The sequence below is a fragment of the Pleurodeles waltl genome, chromosome 2_2, assembly GCF_031143425.1.
Source record: "Pleurodeles waltl isolate 20211129_DDA chromosome 2_2, aPleWal1.hap1.20221129, whole genome shotgun sequence".
Lineage (NCBI taxonomy): Eukaryota > Metazoa > Chordata > Amphibia > Caudata > Salamandridae > Pleurodeles > Pleurodeles waltl.
In genome coordinates this window covers 497,818,186-497,843,504 of record NC_090439.1, presented here as the reverse complement: position 1 = coordinate 497,843,504, position 25,319 = coordinate 497,818,186, and the positions used below count along the sequence as shown (strand labels likewise).

The window sequence follows — 25,319 nt, the reverse complement described above, 5'->3', positions numbered from 1 at the left end:
GCTCTGGGTTCCTCGGGTTCTTGATGAACCTACAAACCCTATATATCCCCGCAACCAGAGGAGTCCAGCAGACGTAACGGTATATTGCTTTCGATAATCTGACATTGCAGGGAAAAGTTACAGAGTAAAAAGTAGAGAAAAATTGATGTTTTTTTCACCTCAATTTCAATATTTTTCTTTTTCAGCTGTTATTTTCTGTAGGAAACCCTTGTAGGATCTACACAAATGACCCCTTGCTGAATTCAGAATTTTGTCTACTTTTCAGAAATGTTTAGGTTTCTGGGATCCAGCATTGGTTTCATGACCATTCCGGTCACTGACTGGAAGGAGGCTGAAAGCACAAAAAATTGCACAAATGGGTATGCCCCAGTAAAATGCCAAAATTGTGTTGAAAAATTGGGTTTTCGGATTCAAGTCTGCCTGTTCCTGAAAGCTGGGAAGCTGCTGAGTTTAGCACCGCAAACCCTTTGTTGATGCCATTTTCAGGGGAAAAACCACAAGCCTTCTTCTGCAGCCCCTTTTTCCAATTTTTTTGAAAAAAACGAAATTTTCACTGTATTTTGGCCAATTTCTTGGCCTCCTTCAGGGGAACCCACAAAGTCTGGGTACCTTTAGAATCGCTAGGATGTTGGAAAAAAAGGACGCAAATTTGGCTTGGTTAGCTTATGTGGACAAAAAGTTATGAGGGCCTAAGCGCGAACTGCCCCAAATAGGCAAAAAAAGGCCTGGCACAGGAGGGGGAAAAGGCCTGGCAGCGAAGTGGTTAAAAGGTCAAAGCTAAAATCTTTAAAAGTCAAATCGTTAAACATTTAAAGCTCAACAATCTCGCAAAACACCATCATAAAGAACGCAAGAAGCAGGCTCAAATACATGAAACACCAAGAAATAATAATGCAGATCCAGTTTTCTTGGCCAGCACCCTCCCTGAACCCGGGTAACGCTATATACTTGACTGCCCCTATAATAATACCGGACCAATTCAAATTTGTACAGAGCAAGAAGCAGGTATTCTTACAGAGCTCACCAGAAGGAACCATATCAGTACTTTTCTTTGTTCAATATATTGACTGTTGGTGCCAAACAGAACGTTTTTACACTCATGGTCTTTACCCACATATTTTAATTTGTTCTTGAATGTCCTACACAACAGATAAAATGGTTCAGACCATGATATTCACAGTGTTTAGCTGGCTTGGCCCTCATTGAACTTTCACCCCACTGGTCATCTGATCAGCTCAGTAATAGATTTGACAAGGTTCCTTCAAGGGATGAAACCTGGTCATTCTATCAATAAGCTTGTAGCATAGCTAACGATCTTTAATACATTTGTACAAGTATTCTTGTAGCCACAGGGCAGCAAGACCCTTCTCAGACCTCCCAGGATGTAGTGGCATAGATTAGAAAAAATGCAATTTTGCTGCATACAAATGAGTTATTTTCAGCATTATTGCAGCACTTTAATTACTTACAATCATTCATCTTCAGCCTCAAACTAATGGAAACTACAAGATCAGAGTATTGCACTTTGAAACAGGCATATTTAAAGTATCTAAGCGTGTAAATTCTTTTGCAGTATCATTCAAAACTATTGGTCAAGCCAAGCACAACAGTATAGAGAGGCCAAATATAGTTTTTTGTGGGGTTTTCCTTCTTTGGGAAAGCTGCTGTGGAACACCAAATATCCGGATATGTGCCAGCAAGAGATGGTGAAGTAAGAACATGGGCATAGGCTCAGCAGGCTATGATGCCTGGAGCGACTCGGCAGGATGCTTCAAGCAGGCTGGCTGGTTTTCCTTCTGTTGTCTTACAGCCCCCAGTGTTGTGAGACACTAAGTTCAAGGGAATATATTATTTGAGGATGAATAGCTTTAGGTATGGACAGGAAGTATATTTCTGTGGCTAGAGAAAACGGCATCACAATTTAGATGGTCTGAGGCAGATAGATAGGACTCTTGCTTTAGTGTACAGCATGAGAATGTTAATGTTTAGATCACACCTAGACTCCACATACCCTGTCTCTTCGAGACCTTTTGCTGGTTATTAATGGGCTTACAGCCCATCCATTGTTTAACAGTTGTTAGCTTTGATGTCACTTAATGAGTCCTCCAACTAGATTGCTTAATGGTGAGCCTATTAATAAGCTTAGTGCCCTCCAGCAATTCCCTTTGGCAGTAACTTCCAAACTGCTGTCATTAGAATTCTTCCACCCATTCCCTTTTATTACACACATCTAACATTGCACATAAAGCATTCTAAATCCAACATATCCCTTTTCATTACAAACAATAATTAATGAGCAATTAAGGAAGAAACTTAACTGAATACTATTTATCAACAAGATACACGCATATTAACTTACAACATTAACAACTGATACTATGTCACAATAAGAAAAATGGTCAGCTTAAGAACAACATTCTCCTTACTTATTATTCAGTTCCTGCACTTCTGTAGAGTAACTTTTTGTTAATTTACAAACGTTTAAAAAAAAACCAAAATCACAATTTTGCAATTCTACAGTTATTTCCTCTTATCCTACTGACTTTACTTGGTGAGGATGAAAGAGATTCACCCTTCCTTACGTTCCTTCCTCTCTTGTACTTGACCAAATCATTTACCACAAACAAACATGATTACATTTTGAAATCTTCTCAAGCCTCAACTGATAATTCTTTTGATATTTATACATACTTTTTCCAAATTGCATCCTACCGACAAATTATCCTTCATCCAACCTGGATACATTCTTGAAGGAGGTTCTCTGCCTCTTAATAAACAAAAAGGTGCATCTCCCGTGGATAAATGTGGTGTGGTTCTACAATTCCACAGCATCTTCTGAAACTCTCTCTCCCAAGGTAACTCACTGCCAGCAAACAAGTACATATTCTGACAAAACCCGATTAAATCTTTCCCCAAACCATTTTCTCCTGGGTGATACAAAGCACAAGGGTGTGGAATTTAACAAAATAATTACTTGGCAATGGGACAGACTGCATCATAAATCTACGTGTCCTGTAAAAAATTCTACCTGGCCCTTTGGTGCCAATTAGTGTGGAGACAAATTATGGCAGCAATTTCATTATATAACAGCTCTGATATTAAACTATCTGATTATGCCAGGGCTAATACTATAGTACGGTTTGAATACTAGCAATTACCTTCTTTTGCCACTTCTCCACAGATCACATACTGGAGCTGAAAGTAGCGATAGTTCCAGGGATGGAAAGCTCTCATGAATCAGTGCAAACCTACTAGCTTGCATGTTTTTGCAGGGGTTCACCAGTTCTTTTCCCATCTTTTTCAATACAGTGAATGGTGAGGAAATTTACACCTGACAAGAGCAGAAGTAAAACTAATTCCAGGGTTGGGAAAAAAGTGATTGGAGGAAAGTGAACTTGTAAACACTCAACAGATGTTTCCATGAGCAAATCCACACATGCACATTTGCTTGTGCTACAATGCAGTTCACAAATATTTTCTCGGAGTTCTGGCCTACTTCCGTAACTTTTTTATGAATTCATGAAAGCCATAAATCTGAACTAATGCAAGGACATATTCCAGGGGTGCACTTTTGTGACTTTCTTTAAAAATTGGGCCCCTAAGTAGGTCTGATGTTAATCAATACCTTTTGTTTACATGATAATTCGATCTAAATATCTATCAGCTGGCTGCACTGTGAGTGACAACATTCAGCTTTTTCACAAGGAGCATATCTGCACACAAAGTAGTTTTGTTTAGTGCTAGGGACTATTGAGCAATGTGTGCTTTTTGAGACCAAATCATAATTTGTCTTTTTTCCAATGCTATAATGATGTGGGCCTTGCAGCTCCCACAAAAATAAAGATTTGCTAAAACCATGTCAAAACTAGACAACTACTGACAAAACCAAAAGACTGATCACCAGTGCCTGGCCTATTGGCTTTGCCAATGCTTGTTTATTTCCATGTTTCTTACAAACGTGTTAAAAATTATTACACTGATTTTCCATTATGAATACTTCAACTTGCATCAACACATCTTATCAAATGATGTTTCAAAGAAATGGTACCAAAAAGTTGACATTGGTTTAGCAAAACTTTTTACCTAGCCTTTTATTTTGCAAGCAAAGAATCAACCTTGCTTTCAAGTTTCTTCAAATATTTGCATCTGATCAGAGAGCATTCTGGAAGCATTAAACGTAGCTTCATGTTGTTAAACTCTGCAAAGTCTGTATACATTTTTATAACAGAACTAACAGCAGTGCAGTCCGAGATTACATTTCCATACAGTGCTCACCCTAATAAAAAAGGCTATGGATTAATGAACCATAAATAAAAGGTTGAAAAGCATTAAATGTATGGACCCAAATATTACCTTAACTGCAAGCAATGCCCTTCCCATATCCATAATGTGGTACTGTAAATTAGCAGCCATAGGTTTTGTGCTGCTGGGGGTTCGGCCTACTTGTCCTAAGGACAAAATAAACATAACGACCCAGAACAATATGTCCTGGGTGTCGGGCTACAAGCATTCCACATCCCTGAAAGCAGTCTTCTGTAAAGATTCCCCCACGTCAGGACACAAACTGGGGGCCATTATTAGTTATTTCCTTCGGCCACCTATAGGAAAGCACCATTTTAGGCATGGTTAGCTCCCACTTTTTGCCTGGTACCTGATGTAATTTCGACTGAAAGTGCACTGGGTTCCCGCTAACTTGGTCCCCAGAGCCAGATCTCTTTCCCACAAACTGCATAGTTGTTTCTCCATTTGGAAAAATCTTTAGCACGCTCATTATGTCCCTAATAAATGGTACCCCTGGTACCTAGGGCCTAAAGGGTACTAAAAAGGGTACCTAAGGGCTGCAGCACGAATTGTGCCAACCTAAAGTACCCCTCACCAAGAACATGACAGGCTGCCATTGCAGGCCACGTGTCCTGATGCAGACCAAAGTGAAAACACGACATGGCACAACAGCCTGTGTGCCCTGTCCCCTAAAACTACATGCAATATATGTAAGTCACCCCTCTAGCAGGCCTCACAGTCTTGAGGGAGGGTGCATTACATTACAAGTGAGGGCATATCTACACGAGCAGATATGCCCCTACTATGTCTTTGTCAATTCTCAGACTTAGTAAGTGACCAGGGAAGCCATTTTAAATACATGTGCCGGGCACTGGTCACTATGAGCTCCCCAGCTACCTGATGGTTTCACTGAAGATAAGGATGTTTGGTGTCAAAGATCTCGTATTGGTGAACTCACACTGATGTCAGTGTTGGATTTACCAATACGCGCACCCAGATTTAGAGGTTCCTCCTGAAAAACTACCTACTACTAGTGTGTTAACTGACTGGTCCTCACAAGTTCAGCCACCTCAGCCACGTTTTTGACCCCCTAGGGCAGGGTTCTGCAAAGTCGGTCCAGGAGAGCAGGATCCATGCCAGATTTTTTGCATATCCACATTTAGAAAAATGTAGGTTTCTGAAACATCTTTTTTCTAAATGTGGATATGCTCTTTCTTGTCCCACAAAGTGCTGCCATTGCAGAATATGCGTGTTGGTGCAGGCTAAATTGAAAACTCGACCTGTCACACACCCGCATGGGCCAGGTCCCCTATCAATGTATTTGTCAGGTATAAGTCACCCCTAAGGCAGGGTGCATTCAGACACACATGAGGGCATATATGCATGAGCAGATATGCCCCAGCTATGTCTTTGTCCATTGTGAGACATGGTAAGTGCGTGGGGAAACCATTTTAAGTACATGTGCTGGACACTGGTCATTTACGAGTTACCTAGCTACACGATGGCTTCTCGGAATTCTGGGATGTTTGGTATCGAACACCTCAGAATAATAAAAACCCACTGATCCAAGTGATGGATTTATAAACAAATGCACACAGAGGGCACCTTAGAGGTGCCCCCTGAAAACCTACCAACTACTAGTGTACTGAATGGTCCAGACCAGGTCAGCAACCACAGATACGTTTCTGGACCCCCACCAAGGTGAGAGCCACCGCTCTTGAGGGTCTGAGAAAAAGGCCTGCTTTAGGTAGAGGTGTGACCTCCTCTCCCAGGTGGGATGGACATTTCTAGGGTGGGGCGCTTCAAAGGCTTGCCGCCTTTGTAATGCAGGGCAGGTCTCTCCAGATGCAGAGATGACCAAGCCCCTGTCCTGAACCTACTTTTGGCAGCAGCACAGGTGAGAAAATTAAATTAGGAGGAGTGCCCACTTCATGTCTGTCCCACCCATAAGGTGGAGAAGCTGAAGTGGACACTTCTATTCCAATTGCTCCATCTTGCTTGAAAGGAATTACACCACTAGGGTTAGGGTTATGCCCACCTTCCCAGCGGAAGTGGTGATTAGAAGGGTGTAGTCACCCTTAAGGTGGTCAGCCCTTTGGCTACCACCTGGCACTCCCTGTAACGCCCCTAAACTGAGTATTTAGGTGGCACCCCTGAAACCCAGAACTCAGCTTGACAATTTAAGAAGACCTGGACAAAGAAGACTTGCACCGGCAGGAGAGGAAAACAAGCAGCAGCTGACCTGGAACCAGCCTCTCTGGCCTACCTGCTGACCTCAAAGGATCCTGCACAAGAAGCCAACTTGTCCAGTCTTCAATAGAGACTCAAGTCTCCTGTGGGTAGCGGAGTTGCCCTGCAAGAAGAATTTCCAAAGAAAAGACTCTGCAGCTGCTGGACCCTGAAAACCAGAAGCGACCACTGCATCCAACGTCCACGACCCGAGGTGAAGCCAACCAATGGTGCCAATGCAGGACCCCAGCTGCCCAGAGACCGAGTCCAGTGTGGTCTCACCCATCTTGGACTCTTCTGAGACGCCTGCAGGCTCTGCATGCAGGCCCCCTCTCATACACACTTGTGCAGAGAGAAAATCCAACGCCTCCAGCAAAAACTGCACCTGTAACCTTGACCGCAGCGGAGGTGGGTCATCGGTACCAACATCCCACGACTCTGAAGAGCTCGAGTTCACTCTGGGTCCACTCCTCCCTCACACCCCAACAACGCCTGCAGCCTCCGCACACAGGACCCCTTGACCGCTAGAGCTCCCGGATGTGAAAACCTGATGCCTAAAGATCCCCTTGCATATGGCACCCATGGGCATAGGAGAAGAGGACCAAAGGTGCACCCATGTCCCCAAGCACCACAAGTCTACTACTTATCTCCTTGTTGTCCCTGATTGGCTTCCTAGCCAGAGCCTGCAGCCTGTCTTCATGAGGTCCAATCTCCCATAGGAAACTATTGGTCACCCGACGCCTTACTGCACCTCTGCCGCCGGACGCCCCAGTACCGCCTGGTGTGATCTGCTAGTGTGGCTCTGATCAGTACCCAATGCTTACCTTAACTCCCTGAGATTGGCTTCGTAAGTTGTTGCTAATCCTGTGCGTGCTGAACAGTGTTTTTCTCCATAGGATAACATTGAGAGAACGCTGAAAATTGCCCTAATTATCTATTTCTGTAACTGCTAAGTATTTATGCTTAAAAGTCTACTTCCCTGATTATGAAGTCCTTGGTTTTGAAACATATATAAAAAGAATTATCTTTCTAAATTGGTCTTGGATTTATTCTTTTAGTGTGTGTCTCATTTATTGCCTCTGTGAATACAAGTGCTTAACACTACACTCTGATAAGCCTACCTGCTCGCCCACACTACCACAAATAGAGCATTAGTCCTATCTACTTTTGCCTCTGCAATACCATTTGGCGATCCATTGGACTCTCTGCCAGTGTACTTCATTTCAGTGCACTACATAGAGAGTCAGCTTACTACACACCCTATTGCCTATTTGTATGTGCATTACTCTGAGAGCATCAAAGTCAAGGGAACTTTCAATCTTTCTAGAGCTTAACCTCAAGGAAGGAAATTTGGGGTGCCTTTTCCCTGTCAGACTCGCTCACTAACAAAAATGATAACTTGCACCCTACTCTTACCACTAGCCCCACAAAGACCAGGTGTAAAAGCTTTTCTTATTAATTGTAGATCCCTCCCCAGTAACCAGCTGGAAATTCACGCAGGTTAAAAAACTGACACTGCGTTTCTAACCGAAACCTGGCTCCATAAGGAGTCAGGACCTGACACAGTACAGGCATTGCCTTCTAATAATTATATAATTCGGAAAGATAGACCACACAGGAAAGAAAGTGGCCTGGCGATCATTTTAAAAACAGGCTTCTCTTGTCTAATAGAAGCCAGCCCCATTTCCAATTGTGAAAGCTTGTCCTACACAATAACCTTCTACCCCACTTTACATTTTCATTAACGCTTATTTACCACCAACTTAGCTCAGCTAATCAATTCTCCCAGGACTGCCCAGAGGCCCGTGCCTATTTATTTATCAAGAAACCCTATTTAACAGCCCTGAGGGATTTTAACCAGATACGCAGGCAACTAATTTGCTGCAAAATCTTGCAACTATCCAACGGACAGAGTAAAAAGTCCTACTCATGTAAAGGGACATTTGATTGACCCTATATTTCAAATTACCCACAGATACAAGTTATAGTTCCTTCCCCCATATTATGTTGCTATCATTATTGGATTCCTTTTGACCTGGAGATACGTGGTCCTAATCTCCCTCTCAGACCTGCTGTGCGTAGAGACAGGAACTGGTTCAACCTTGATCTAGTTGAATGAAAAAAGGCACTGATTGATATAGGCCAGGATCCACAAGATGCCAATACAAAAATGTCTGAATGCCCAAGCCATTCACTTGATCTAACCATTTCCTAGAAAACACTAGCTACCACAAAGACACATAAATCTGCCCCTTTGGTATACTCCCCACCTGCGAGAACTTAGGAAAAAATGTAAGCTTGCAGAAAGAACCTGGTATAAGGACAATGGGGACTCGTCAAAAGCCAAATATCGGGCATCAGTTACAACTGACAACAGATAAAACTGGCCCAGGGTGCCTACTATAAAGCTAAAATCAATGAGGCTGCAAACTCCCCTAAATAAATGTTTTCTATCACTATAGGCCTGCTTGAACCTAGATCCACTGGCCCAATCCTCAAAACCTCTAAACACAGGTGTAATGGCCTGGCCACTTTATTCTTTAACTAAATTATTGATATTTATAGTTCATTTCACAACCCAGTGGAAACACTGATCCATATCGATCAGTCAAAGAGTACGAAAGGCAGAACTAAGACCCTTTCAGAATTTATTTCCATCTTTACCTTATGAAGGTTTTGTGATCATTTTTAATCAAATTAAATTGGGCTCCCCATGCAATACTGCTCCCCCTAGGATCTTAGCCCTAGGAGCTGAATTTATCTTCTCTATTATACTTAAATGTTTAATCAGTCTTTAGGGAAGGAACTGGTTCCTGCAGCCTGGAGGAACGTTACAGTCTAAGCTATTATAAAGAAGCCACATAGAGATCCTACCTGCTTGGTAAATTATCATCCAATATCTTTGCTTCAAGGGCCGAGGAAAGTGGTAGAAAGACATCAACAAGCAACTGTCAGAATTCATGGATTCTAACAACATTCTTCATCCTACTCAAAATGGCGTCCTGCCCAAACATAGCACGGAAACCGCCCTCCTAGCAGTAACAGACGAAGCAAGCAAAAACACAGCTTCATCAAGGTGGCACAGTACCCATTAACCTTCTTGATCTAGCTGCCACCTATGACACTATGAATCATAATAATATTCTGGATAGGATTGTAAGGGCCAGCACTGTAGGAGTTGCTTTGGATTGGCTTAGGTATTTCCTTTTAATAGATCCTACCAATCCTCTTAAAAGTCCTCTTCCTCAGACATTCTTCTTCTCCATTGTGGAGTCCAACAGGGCTCCCCATTAAGCCCTATACTTTTTAATCTGTATATGCACCCTCTTGTGGACATTGTTAAACCATTTTGGATCCCCATAATTTTGTGCTCCGATGATACCTGTAGGAAACTGGCTCTGCATATACTATATCAAAATTAGATATAGTGTGCACAGAGTCCAGAGGTTCCCCAGAGGCAATAACAAATAATACTAATGCTGTATTTGTGGTAGTGTGGTCGAGCAGCTAGGCTTATCACAGGACAGTGTTAAGCATTTTTTGTACACACACAAGCAACAGAACAAAACACACACTGAATGACTTAACTCCAGACCAATAGGTTTGTATATAGAAAAATATGTTTTTGTTACTTTATTATTAGAACCACAAGATTCAGTTCAGATGTAAATACTGTTGCAGGTAAGTACTTGGCATAGACATCAATGTAAGTTTGTTTCACATTAGTCAAGTAAACAGTTTTTAAGAAAACAGAGTATTTTAAAAGTTGACAAAGTGCATTTTCTGAACAGTTCCTGGGGAAGAAAATAAAGTACAGTTCTAGAGGTAAGTACACGACTTACAGTTCCAGTCTCCTGGGTATAGGTAGTCCACGGTTGGGGGTTCCAGTTAACCCTGAACATCCGCCACCAGCAACACGGGGCCGGTCAGGTGCAGAGGTCAAAGAGGAGACAAATTAACATGGGCCCTTATGGAGACAGGGGGTACTCGGAATTTGGTCTACCTGCAGGTAAGTACCCATGGCTCGGAGGGCAGACCAGGGGAATAAGAGGAGCACTGGAGGGGCCCCAAGTAGGCATCAATCCCATACCCTCAGCAGCACTGGGGCAGCCGGGTGCAGGGTGTAAACAGGGCGATGGGTTTCCAATGAAACTCTAGGAGGGGACCCCCAGGGGTCACTCAGGAGCTGCAGGTGAGGTCAAAGGGGGGGAGGGAGGGATCGGGTGAGGGTACCTCAGGCACACCACTGGTCGGACAGGGAAGACGGCCCCCTGTTGATTGTTGCTGCACCGGGTGTCAATTTCTCCAAGGCATGGGGCTGCAGTTGCAGTGGGTCATTCTGCATGGCCTGTTCTACCTGCACCTCATTTCTCAGCCCCTCCTTAAACAACTTCAATTTACCCATCACTTTCAGGCCCCTACATACACTGTGAAAATATTTAACACACGCAAGCAGGCACTGGGTCCAAAACTAGACTTACCACATGTCCCTCATTTCCAGCTATCCCTGGAAGGTGATTTAACCAGGGTATCTGACATGCCAACTAGCCCAAGAAAAGGTGGTTCCACAAGACTGGTCCTGAATAGACAACTATCATTTGGAGGGTGCATATGGCTTGCTTTTGAAACCCCCGCCCCAACTTCGACTTTTGGTCTAAGGGAGGATTTAGGGCTGAGTGCACAAGAGAAAAAAAATGTGGAGGAACACAAGCAATTTAGCTCGCCTACGGAGGGAGGCAGATAAGTTCCAGGAAGAGGTGAACACTAAAAGGGAAAAAATACAACGCTCCATTAATAAACTTCAGGATAACACAGATAGCAGAGACCGGCTGAAACTTACTAAGCCGCGCACACAGGTGCTAAAGGGAAAGGGTGGGAACTCATATACTGATGATGTATTATTAAACCCTAAAATTACTACACCAAAAATGGTGTTGGGGGACAGCAATGTTAAAACTATGGACCCCTTTGGAGCAGCTCAGATGGCTAAGGATGTCCCAGACCCATTCACAGCCAGTGTGAAATATGAATGGCTTTATAAAATATGCATGGCTTATACCCCCCCTTCCCAGAGATGTAGAGACGTTACTAAAAATAGGAAATGGTAGCAGACGGTTTGCATTCCGAATTCCACAGGTAAGAGATTGGACAATATTGACTAATCATATGTATGTCACAGAAAATAGATCGATGAATTAGTTAGAGTCTGTTAGGGACACAATAAATGGCTTGGCAGTGAAACAAGGTGATTTTTCTCAAGTAACAGCCACATTGCAGAAGTCAGGTGAGCCAGTGGCTGATTACATCAATGAAGCTTGGAATAATTGTATAGGGGTACCACGCATGACAGAGGCATATTAAGTATTGGCTACTCACACTTATGAAAGGATTATTGTTATCTGTGGCCCATAGCAGTAAACAGGACCAGCCTGACTGGTAGCTTGGGAAAGGGATGTTTTCTTCACAAAGTAAAGAAGGACTCAGCTAAAACTGACAAAGGGATGATACTGCAGCAAGTACAAAGAGAGGAGGAGCCAGAGGGAATGTACTATCTGACAACTGACAAAGGGATGATACTGCAGCAAGTACAAAGAGAGGAGGAGCCAGAGGGAATGTACTATCAGGGGGCGTAGCAAAGACAGGATGAAGGACAAAGATACAAGAGAAGCTACAAGAGTAGTTATCAGTGCTATGTTTACTGGAGGTATGGCCACTGGGGCCAAAATTGTAAAAGGTAAAGTGGTAGAAGGGATAGAAATGATCAGTATGAGAAAAATGATGGAAACAACAAGTATGACAGGTTTGACAGGGATTAGGTCCAGCCATCAGGACCACCCATGCCTAGAGACATCAAGCATGATGAGTTAAAAGAACACCTACTAGTTTCAGTTGAGTATTTCACAAGGACCCATCTGTTTCTCCAGTCACCAGATGCACCCATCTATTTGCTGGGAAGAGATCTCCTCTGTAAATTGCATGTAACATATTTTTCACAAAATGGGATTTACTTACAAGTACCTGAGGACAGGTTAGAATTGGCATAGAACCCTTACTGATTGCAAATTAAGTGAGGATTTTATGTTATGTTCAAACCTTGTCTTGTCCCTATCTCTAACAAAATACTCTGTTAAGGGAGATTTCTACAATTACATGTTTCAAGAGCTGTTTAAACACAGCCCTGACATTGAGTGTCTTGGTGACTAATTTAGTGCAGTTGGCATTAGTACCTCGGGCCCATACACTGTACTGCAGAATTTTTTAAAGGCCCAGAGCCTGAGTGGTACGCCTAAATGGCAGACAAATATTTGACTGAATAATGGAGTTGCACAAAGACACATTGTATGTAGGCAAATAAGGGTGTGCTGTGAGCATTGAGCTAGGACCACAGGAAGAGAGGTTATTTCAAGTCCCAGCTTCAGAACCAAACGTGTCTATAGCTGTACTACCAGGATTCTACCCTAAAGATTTGGGCACCATGGTCAAAAATTTCTGGGACTTACCAGAAACTAAGGATTTTACATTTCCTTTGGGAGTTGTGTCTGTGTTGGGAGATGGAGAAGGATGGTGTTGGACACCGTGTATGCTCAGAAACAGGGCTGCAGTTTTTGACAAGCTTGAGGGGAATAAGACTTTACAGCTGACAAAAAACAAGGTTCTAGAACAAGTAAACTCGGAGGTTTGGGCATACACAAAAATGAGGCACAATTGTTAAAAATGATGCCCTCCCCATAAGGTGAGGCTTAAGGAAAATGCAGGAGTACCTTATGTGTGCCAGTATAGACTGTCGCCTCAGGCAGCAGAGGGACTAAAACCTGTGATTGAGTCTCCCGTACAACAGGGTATCATTAAAAGGCCACTAGCCCCGGTAACAGTCCAATAATTCCATTGCCCAATGGAAATACAGGGCACTATAGATTCATACAGGAGTTACACCAAATAAACAACATTGTGCTTCCCTTAGCACCTGTTGTGCCTGACACCAATGCTATATCTCCTATACCTGCAGAAGCAAAGTATTTTTCGGTTATAGATCTCGCAAGTGCGTTTTTTCAGTATTAGAGTCCACCCAGAGAGAGTACCTCTTTGCCTTTAAAATAAAAGATACCCAATACACTTTCACAAGACTCACCCAAGGATTCAAAAGTCCCAAGGTCTATGCACAGGCAGTATAGAGAGAGCTGGACAGCCTACACCTGGAAGGCAGTAGTGTCATCTTGCAGTACACGGATGATCTCCTCACATCTCCATCACTTGAGGCCTGTGAAAAAGACACTGTAGCTCTGCCGAACTACCTCCAGGAGAGAGGACACAAAGCTGCGTTGTCAAAATGTCAGTGCTGCCAAAAAGAGGTGATTTACCTGGGTTGTGTGCCATCCAAAGTTGCACGCTGCATATTACCCAAAAGAATAAAAATGATTCAAAGCATGCAGCACCCAAGAAAGGAATGGTGTAATTCCTGGGGATGATGAACTACTGCCGCCAGTGAATCCCTCAATATAGATCCTATGATGCGATCTTGAGGAAATGCACACTACAAGATGCACCCAACAACATTGTATGGACTAATAAACTTGCAGAATGTTTCACGAAACTGAAAGGGACATTGTGTACTAAACCAGCATTGGGGCTGCCTGATTACAAAACTGCCCTTCCATCACTATGTGTCAGAGCAAAATGGCGTTGCACATGGTGTGCTGACAGCAGCATGGCTCTGGAAAAAGACCTGTGGCATATTACTTTGTGGCTTTGCCTTCAGCAGTGACTGGGCATCCGGCTTTTTGACAGCAGGGGCCGCAGCAACTGTGATGGTAGAGAGGCGGCTCCCATTGTGATGGACTACCCTTGTATTGTTTATGTGCCACATTTGGTGCAGTTGTTGTCATCAGCAGCAACACAGCATCTTTCGGTGGCCAAGTACACAAGTTATGAGGTCACAGTGTTGTCTAACACGAATATCACTGTTAAATATGAGCATCTGTTAATTTGGCAACATTAATACCTGCAATAGGTGATTCAGAGGAGACCCCTGACCATGATTGTGTTGACGTTGTAGAAACATGCACCACATCCAGACCAGATTTAAAACAGACACCATTAGAAAGGGAAGACTATGAGTAGTACACTGATGGTTCCTCCAGCAGACTAACAGGCACGGATTACAGAGCAGGGTATGCTATAAAAACAGTAGACACCATAATTGAAAGTGCGGCTCTGCTCCCTGGCGCATCTGCCTAGCAAGCTGAGCTGTATGCTGTAACAAGAGCATGCATCCTAGCTGAGGGGACAACTGTTAACATTTATACTGACTTACATTATGCCTTTGGAGTTGTCCATGATTTTGGCCAGCTGTGGCAGTATCGTGGTTTCATAACAGTAGCGGGGCGCCGCATTCAAAATGGCCTTTTAGTAAAGAACTTGTTGAAAGCAGTACTACTACCTAACAGCATTGCGCTCATAAAATGCGAGGCCCATACTGGAGCTAATACCAAGATAACCAGAGGAAATGCCATGGCTGACAGCAGCAAGAGAGAGCAGTACCTTCGTGGAACCTTAATATTGTATTAACACGACTCATGGGTCCACCTTTCGAACCCATGCACTCTTGTGAGATGCAATACGTAACTTGGAAAGTAGCCTTCCTAATAGCTATCACATCACTTAGAAGAGTAAATGAGATACAAGCATTTACTATTCAAGAATCCTTTATATAAATACATAAACATAAAGTGGTTCTCCGTACAAATCCCAAATTCTTACCCAAGGTCATATCACCATTCCACCTAAACCAAACAGTGGAACTCCCAGTCTACTTTCCGCAACCAGACTCAGTAGCCGAAAGAGCCTTACATACATTAGACATAAAAAGAGCACTAATGTATTACATTGACAGAACAAAACAATTTCGTAAAACAAAACAATTGTTTGTAGCCTTCCAAAAACCTCATGCAGGTAATCCTATATCCAAACAAGGCATCGCCAGATGGATAGTTAAATGTATTCAAACTTGCTATATTAAAGCAAAAAGAGATCTACCTATTACACCAAGAGCACATTCCACTAGGAAGAAAGGCGCCACAATGGCTTTTCTTGGGAATATACCTATGCGGGAATTTGTAAGGCAGCCACCTGGTCTACGCCTCATACATTCACTAAGCATTACTGTGTAGATGTGTTAGCAACGCAACAAACCACAGTAGGACAGGCTGTATTAAGAACATTATTTCAAACAACTTCAACTCCTACAGCCAGCAAGGCCAAGTCAAAGACGCCAGCTGGCAGAAGCAAGGAGGCACCACCATCTGCCAGGGGTAGGAAGGGGCACAGAACACCACCCATGGCACTTCAGCAGTCCGAGGCTGCAGGTGAAGGCCTGGGGGCTACCACCACCTCTGCCTGCACAGCCACCTGCAGTGCAAAAGGCATAAACTGAGCAGCAGTCACCACCAGAGAGGCTATGACCTTGCACTCCAAAAGATCTGCATCACAGGGCGCAATGCCCCCTCCAGAACCAGTGGAAGAAGGCATCCACTCACACCCTCCTTGCCAGGATGAAGCACACTGGGCACAAGGCCCTCTCAAGAACCAGTGGAGAAGCCATCCACTCCAGAGACTGTTGCCTTGAACTCCCCGGGACCAAGCAGTGGGCAAACCACCCACTTGAGAAACTGTGGCCTTGCACTCCCCAGGACCAAGTAGTGGGCAAACCACCCACTAGAGAGACTGTGGCCTTGCACTCCCCAGGACCAAGAAGTGGGCAAACCACCCACTAGAGAGACTGTGGCCTTGCACTCCCCAGGACCAAGCAGTGGGCATGGAGCCCCCTCCAGGGCCAGTGGCGTTGTACCATCTTCTGGCTGAGGTCCCCCCCCCCCCTTCCCTGTCCCCCTCAGATGCCTGTGTGTTTTCAACCTGATGCCCCTGCAGTGTTCTCTCCTTATTGAGGCAGGAGTCAAGTGTGGCCTTGGTCTATGTGTTTTGGCCCAGTGGGCCACAGACATTTTTGAGTGGGCATTGTCCCTCTTTTGTTATATATTGTACATACTGTTTTTTCTTTATGAACATATTTCTTAAAATTACTAATATTACACTAACTTTACTCCATTCCGTTTGTCCTTGCATTATTCCAGAGGGCTACGGGATGTAATGTTGTTGCATGTGTTTGTGTGTATAGTGCTGGGGGTGAGGGTTGGGGTGGGGGTGTGTCACTCTCTTTTTCCTCCCCCGTGAGCTAGGTGCAGCACTCACCGTGGTCGTCGTCGTTCATGTTCCTGGTGTATGAGAAGGTACACCAGCATGGGGAACACCTGCAGCTCGGGCTCCATGGCGTCATGGTTCTCCCTTGAGTGTTGAGAGGTGAGTCGTTTCCCTTCTGTGTTCTGTTTCCGCCGTGCTTTTGATGGCGTTGGTACCACCCCGGAAAAGCTGGCGGATGGGTGGGCTGTAATGCAGTGGGCGGTACATTGTCTTCCGCCTGGCTGTTGGCGGTTACCGCAGCAGTGTTTCTTGCTACCGCTGTGGAGGCCGGAGTGTTAAAGTGGCTGTATCTGTTGGCGGTTTCCACCGTGGTCGTGATTCCATTTTTTTTTCTTTTTTTTACGCCGGCCTGTTGGGGGTATTACCGCCGTTTTATCACCGACCGCCAGGGTTGCAATGAGGGCCTACGTCTATACTCTAATAGTGGAAAAAAGGTGAGCAGAAAATTACATCCATCACTTCCACAGGAAGGTGAAAATTCCGTAAGATGGCTCCACTCATGAAGGTGAAGATTGTAGAGGTTCAGGTGGAATTCCTTGCTCTGTTGTTGGGGCAGAAGGGCCTCCCAAAAGGAAACCCAAGTAAAGGGGAAAGGCTCATGGTCAGAGGACAGGATTACTAGACTTTCTAGGTCCAACCCAGAACCATCCAAATTATTTATGATTAGACCCACATGATTTTCTCCAGAACACACATGATTAGAGGCAGCGGTGGAAACATATAAGGAAGCAAAAGTCCCTTTGAAAGAAGAACACAAACCTTAGACACCCAAGAACTAGAATAGCAATTTCAGAGGTGGCAAAAAGGTCCAATAAGGAAAATCCCATAAAGCAAACCTTTATTGAGCAAAATCAGATTGTTGACACCAAGCATGGTCAGCACGAAGACATCTGCTGAGTTTGTCTGCCCTCCCACCAAGCGCGGTCAACAGGATGACATCTGGTGAGTTTGTTGTCCAAATGCTGGGACACACTGGTATATGACTCACTGCTAGTGAAATCCCACTGTGCCAAAGCGAATATCACAACCCCAATAACTCCAAAAAGAAGGAGCATGAGCCCATGTAGTGCTGCTTACTGCAACACCACAGGCATCTGGCCTGACCAGCCAATCACTGACAGTAAGAATGCCTTGAGGGCCCATCCAACTGCACATAGCTCCTGCAAAGGTTATGAGATAACACTAATCTAATAGGTCACAAATATCTACTTCGCCCTAGTGATCTTCCCAGCTGAGGGAAGATGCATCTGTCACCACGTGGCCTCTGGAGCAGAAAGGCAAAACAGCCTAACACACATCAAGCTAACATCAGTCATCTACCACTTCAGGCCATGAGAGGTCTCCTCGGAGATGCATACCTTGTTTGACTTCAGACCACACTAATCTGCCTATATTTGCCACTGGCTGTGTGGAATCAGCAGGATGCAGGAGGCTAAAATGTTTAGCACCCTTAAAACTGCCATGGTGAGCACAGCAGTGTTCACTGGAAACATCTGATTGACATTCAGCCTATAAGACACATTGCAGAGGTGGAAAAGGCTTCAGAGTGAGCTTGCCCAAAATGGACCCAATGAAGGAAGCCTCTGAGCAGGGTGCAGGTGGGATCTGAAATCAATAGAGACCCTCAGGTTAAACAGCAATGACAAAACTTTTCAGGTGGTTCAAGACTAGCTGATGCAAGCCCACCTTCATTGGCTAATCGGCAAGGCTCTGGAACAAGTGAACCCGATCTGCAAATACAGTCCAGCTGTAGATGGGTGCCTAGGAGAGTCAAAAGGTGAGGAATCTTCCTGGAGAAGTATGCTTCACAACAAAAGTTATACTGGAATGTTATGCTTGCTCAATGGATCACAAAACACATTTTACCTTCTGCTGGTGTCAGCTGGGGAAGCTACCTAAGTGAGTCAATGGGTCATCCCCCCCCCCCCCCAGGTGTCTAGTGCCTCAGCATTTCAGAGGAGTAGCAATAGATAACATAAGAGAACCAGGAGGAAAACTTTTATTTCAAAGCTATTTAAACCCACTACAATCATTCATTCACTGAAAAATACTGAAAATTCAAAAACGATTAACATGTCTAAAATGACCTTACTTATCTAGTGGTAATGCTAGTGCATTATTTAAAACTGAGGGTGGTTCAGTGAATATGAACGGCACTTAAGTTTATCTGATCACTGCCCATACCACATTTTGCAGAATTGACTATTTTTGGATCACGTGCTCCTCTAGGAGTCAACAGAGGAGTTTACCCAGGTGAAGAAGTCAACTAGCATTTTGTGTCCTTTCCTTGAAGCTTTAATCTCAACAAGGTTTATAAACGTGATGAATCTGGTGGGCGGTCACAATGCAAACAGTAAATAAAGACTATGTGACATGACAGATTTTTAACTAGTTAGGACGTTAAAATAAATCTTCTGTGTTCATTAGCAAGTGTAAGTCAAGCATGAAGTTATGTACAAAATAAACCTTTGCTTGTCGTTGCAGTGTCTACATTTAATAGTTATCAGGTTCTTCAGCCAATGGAGGTGATTTGTCGTTTGTTGGAAGCAGTCCATTGTGGTTTATGCCTGAAGAATACAATTTTCCAAGATAAAAATGTCTGTGGTCTAAAACATATGTATTAATAACCATCCAAGAATGAATTTCATTGCATAAGGTAAGCTTATTCTCTACACGTGAGATAATAGTTTATGGATTTGTTGACTATTTTCTTATACGAGGTGGAACTCGTTGCCACATCCCACTGACCTTTCATATTCAAAGATTCAAATGCCAACTGAAGATAATCTTACCATGGATTAGTCTTACCAAAACACTTCAATTCAATTTCCCGTCCAGAAATGTTGATTTTTGTGATGAATCAGAAGCATTTTTGAAGTTGTAGCAACATTTAAGGACCGTTGATTGACAAGCTTGAGAGGTTGCATTACTATACCAAATTGCAGTCTTATCTGGACTTACCATGCATAATTAGGAAGGTGAAAATGTTGCTTTTAGACATCGCTCAAAGCAAGGTCCATACATTTTGATTGCTTCCTTAAAGAGTGTGGGTACAAACTTATTTGTATTACTGTTAATATTACTTCAAGTGTGGGGCTGTCACACACCTTTCTTAGCAAAGTTTTTAAAGTGAAGCCCAGGGAGCGAGCCTTCACTTTTAATGAGGATAGATGATCCTTAAAATTGTAGCATTTCTCAAATAAGATTTTAATGTATATCTATGATTAGATGTTCTTTCAATCTTGAAATTGTTTAAAAAACAGCAATGCATATTTTTTGCGTGAGACCAATAATTTTGTTTTATCCAAACTGACCCCTGTTACATTGTTTTTACTCTACAGGGCTAATGCTGCAATCAGTGTTTATATACCAATTTAGGTTCTGCTTTATAGAACTATATCATCTGAGTATTTAAATTAATTTAATTGTAACTCATCTGTCTTCGAAGCATGAGATGCTACATTATTAATACCAGTGTTCAGGCCTGCAATTTGCAGGTTAAAGAGGAGTAGTGCAAGAATTCGCCCCTACTTTATCCCATTTTGGGTGAATATTTTTTCCAGACATTGCTTGGCCTGCCCCCACTTTAAAACTAACCAATGAGCTGGTGTAGAGCATTTGCATACTCACCTCACTGGGTGAATTAATTCCCCAAGTGATTTTTGGAGACCCTGACAGAAGGTCAACCTAAAGTCGATGAAGCATGCATATAGTAAGACTTCTGCAATAAGAGCTTTTTAAATCAATACTGAAAGTACAAGAATTTTGGTAGCTACTCCTAGGCCAGGACAAATACCTTGTTGATTAGGAACTCCTAATTGTAATTGGGGTGCCCATTCCTCTAATTCTTGTAACAGTAGATTAGCAAAATATTTTGCGTCAATTTCTAACAAAGTGATCAGCTCATAATTTACACAAGACGACGGTGAGTCTTTATTAACTGTATGGAGGAATGAGCTGTGTCAAGATTCTGGGATCACTTGTTTTGTAATACTGTGATTATAAAACAAGGTTGAGGTATCTAACTAAAAGTGTGTATTGTGTTTAAATAAATCAGCAGGTAAGCTGTATCGACCCGGACTCATCCAATTGACATTCTTTAACAATCTGTGAAACCTGCCTATTTCGGTATGTAACATACAGGGATTCTGATATTCCCCCGAAGGATGTGTAGTACTTAATCAAAACTTTCTATACTGTGTTCAAGCCAAACTTTTCCTAAAACATTAGCATTGCATTTACAAGTGGATCCCCGCTTTAAAAAAAAGGACACTGGTTTCCATAATGTGTGTCGGGGATGCTTTTGATGCAGAGATTACCTTTCTGTAAAACTTTTATTAACTCTTGATTCCCCACCCCCCCCGTTTACAAGAATCAAAAGTACATTTATTTATAAACCTAGAATCTCCAATTAATGTTTTTCGCCTTTCTGGTGCGATTCGGTATTCTATTTATCCCTGGTTTTCATAAGGCCAATCAGAGTTCTGGCAAAGAGAAGGATCATGCTAATAACAGTGTTTTGTTTTAAGTGAAAAAATGAGCCACAGTAAGCCACTCTGTAATGGGCCATCACTAACATTTTTTGTCATTTATTTCCTGATTTGTAGTAGGTGTCAAAGGGGAATGGACTACAAATACTCCTCAAACCTACCCCTCATACCTATTTCTGATAACCACACTGTAGATACTTTCACACTTTAGTAAGGCCTGTCTGGCTAGAATAGCATGTTTCTCAATCATGTATTTGATAACAGAACTTAACTCCACAGTTTAAATATTATTTAAACGCAGCACATTTAAGAGAAAGATTATGAACAGTTCTGCAGGGCCCCAGTGATTTTTATTTTTTATTTTTTCAATACCAGTGAGGTGGGTGGGGGAATTAAAATTTTTGAAGACCACTGCTTTGAGGCCTACAAACTGATGCATGGACAATAATCCATCACCAAGCTTATTTCTTCTCTGATTTACTGATGCCTGGTGTGGAATGTACCAACTATAATTCTGTAAGACAAAAGGGTCTCACAGATTTGAATTGAAATTATTTGAAACTAACTAGATGGTGTCTGGATGCATATTTTTTTAATGCTTTTTGTTATGTCCTTCGCACTCTTTTGGTGAGGGATTCATAGAGATCTCTTATTAGAATGGATGACACGCTGAAAATGTTTGACCAATTTGTCATTAGAATTTTTGATTTCTAGTGTGGTTATTTCTATTTCAATATGTACAGTTTGGCCACCTTTGGAGTGACTTTTTTGATGTTCTTGTTATAGACGTGTGGATTTTGATATATCTAGGTATGTTGGCTTCACACCATGTTTCTTGTTATAGAATTAAATTCAATTTGTTCCAGTATTTAAAAATAGCATCTTGTCTTGTTCAATATGCTGGACTCCACAGACATTTCAAGGACAGAAATATAATTTCCCGGGGCGTGGTGGTCTAATTACTGCTTGTTCTTGGAACATTTTATTCCATTATTTTTAGGATGAAACCATACAGTTGGAAGTTAGGTTCAATCCTCATTAATTGACTGCTGCACTGCCTTTTCTTTAACTGTGCCTGCCGATGTTGCATGTGATCATATCTAGCAATGCTACTTAATGCATTTTGTTGAATTGCTTTGTTTAAGTCCATAGCACCTTTAATAACATAATTATTAACATCAGCATAATTGAACAAAGTTGTAGTTCTAGCATTTAAGTGAGGTATAAGGGGTGAAATTCATCTTGAATTTGGACGAGGAAAACCAAAGGCACATGTTTGGAAGGTGGTCTGGTTATTGCATTTCCCCAGTTCTTAAATATTTGTTTCCTCAGGCATACATATTTGGCAATTTCCTATGTGGATTAAGTACGTAGTGTGGCATCTTTGGATTGATGGTCACTCTGATGCTGAATTCTATTGATGCTGTAGAGAGTGAACTGAAATGTGGTAATTGAGGATGTGCAGCAAGCAATTTAGTGGTTTCTTCCTCCCTTTGCATTTTTTCAGCCCTGCATTACTAATCATTGTAAGTAATGTTAGCATGCTTCAGCATTAGCTGAGACTTTAGGAATTCTGCTAGTCAATTGGGATCTGGGAGGTTGTGTCAAATACCAGTACAGTTTAATCTGATCTTAATAAGGCTCTAAAAGAGCATATGTGGAGTACTATTATATGTGCTTTGTTGTTTTATCTTGCTTCAAACATTTTTCAAGTAGCACTTTTACGATTTGTTTGATCTTCTTTGACTCCCCGGTGCACCTGTCCATTAGGTTCCACACTGTTTGCAAGCTTTTTCAGATTTTTGAGAAATATAGAGTAAACTTTATTGCTGCATTTCTCATTGGTTTTCAAACAAGCAGCCATTTTTATTTATTTAATGGGCTTTACTTAGTTTCTTTTGCAGTTTTTTTGTGAGTGGTTGTAGACAGAACTTTATTACTGAGCTTGGTGATTTTTGTCATTGTCATTTAGTGTTATTTCCGAGGATATTAGTAAGGAGTCTCATACGCAGTTATAGAAACATCTAACTGAGCAACAAAGGTGGGAGGCAACTTTAGATCAGAGATTGTGTGTGCATTTATGGACGTATAATGCATGGTCTACTATTAGATTGTTGTGTGTAAGCCTCTGCAAGGGTTTTTGAATCAGCTGTGAATCAACAGTGGGCAGAGGTTCATTATTCATACCTTCCTTCTACTATCAGAAGCTTTTAACCTCAATTATTAGAAAGTTTAATACTGATTGCAAAGAAGAAAGGTTGTCAATGATTGTAGAGCACAATTAGCAGCACTAGTTTCTACCTCAGCCTTCAACTAATGCAGGGATCTCCGATCATTTCTGTAATAAAAGCTATATATATTCAATGAATATCGTCCCAAGCTACCAATAATATTAGTGTTGTAATCGTGACCAAATAGAAAAGATTAATTTATTGGCCACTGTGTGCAAGTTTACCAGCAGTGGTCTTAGTGCATCAGGCAGAGTTGCCAGTACTAGCATAAGAAAGTCTGTCAATTTGTAATTGTATGTGTAGTACATAACAGCTATAGCTGCAATGTGGCTGGCACTAAGGAAAGAATATTAGTAATAAGTCTGTCCAATGCAACATGAATTATAATTTATCTATCAACTTTAAATACATCTTGGAAATTCAACAATTTTTCTCCAAACATAAGGTTATGCATTCTCAAAATATACACATTTTTGACTTGGGTACATACTTTTTCAATTTTGGTATGCATATGTTAATTTAATAAGGCACAAGCTTCTTATTTATTGGGCTGGCTGCACACAAGAGATTTAACGTTAGCTGGAGAGCAACCAGTGGATCACAAACTACTTGATGGAGAACCATGGCCTAATGTATAAGGGTGTTTAAGAGTTCACATTTTTTGTCCGCTACTGACACAAACAGTATTTGGAAGATCTTTCCTGTTTTTCCTCTTAATATTAGTAATTACTGTATGGCCCATAAGGCCTTATTATTTTATGCATAGCAAAATAAATAAATAACGTGTTTAAAAAAAAAAAAAAAAAGCATCCATTCACATTATATTCAAACTAAGGCCTGCATTAGGACTCCATAACACCACAATTTTGAGGACGACCTGTATCTTGAAAGTTGAAAACTGCAACCTGTTCCAGAACTCTGCAATAGAAATCTGTCACAGCTACTTTTTATTCATACTTTTAATTTAACAATTTAGGCGTAGAGCATGCCTCTCAAGTACTAAACATTACTAATCAAGTGGTATAACAATGCTTTCACAACAGAACCGGAGTGAGATAGACCTTCCTTCCGTAGGTACTGAAGCACTACCTTTTCACTTGTCAGGAATTTTGCAAAGTAGACATGGTCCCCTCCTGCTCTTAGCTCTTCCAACTTCTTTCTGGAGGCCTGTGTATCATCCAACTTGTAGCTTTTGAAAACTGCCAATACCTCCTCTGAATACTAAAAAGAAACATAGACACGTTTTACTCAAATGGAATAAATATCAAGGTGCACACTGCCTGATTCCTATATATAATGGTCTAGATGGTGAGCCCAAAGAAAAACAGGTATGGATGGACTCATGCAGCTACAGGTGAATCTCCCTTGATATATACTGGATGGCTCAATCTATGATCACAACATTCTTGTAATATGCATTAATATACTGGTCTTTTTCATTGCATTGTTATTCATGCAATGTGCCCTGCGGCTAAATGCCTTTTATAAAATGTCCTGCTAATGCAGTTACAGCATTAGTGTTACTTGTTTTTAAATGACAAAAATACCAATAAAGAGTGTAGGAAGCTGGCCTGGTGTGTGGTGGGTACCCAAGGTACTTACACCTTACACCAGGTCCAGGTATCACCTATTAGTGTAGTGTAGGCAGTGTCTAGAAGCCAGGCTGTCTAGAGGTAGCTGTGGATGAGCAGTCAAGGCTTGTATAGGAGACATGCAAAAAGCTCATGCAATACCACTGTAGTCACACAGCACTTACACACCTGAAAGAAAACACTCCGTGTTACAAAAATAAATGTACTTTATTTTAGTGACACAATTACCAAAAAGTACTAGA

General features: G+C 42.1%; 1 protein-coding gene across 2 annotated transcripts in view; it reads right to left on the bottom strand.

Annotated features, from left to right (window-relative positions):
• Positions 1-25,319, bottom strand: part of THOC1 (THO complex subunit 1) — a 467,835-nt gene that overhangs the window by 204,610 nt on the left and 237,906 nt on the right. For both annotated transcript variants that reach the window (XM_069219988.1, XM_069219989.1), the window contains exon 11: positions 24,575-24,706. In XM_069219988.1, coding sequence (XP_069076089.1) covers positions 24,575-24,706 — 132 coding nt within the window. The remainder of the gene's footprint in view (positions 1-24,574; positions 24,707-25,319) is intronic.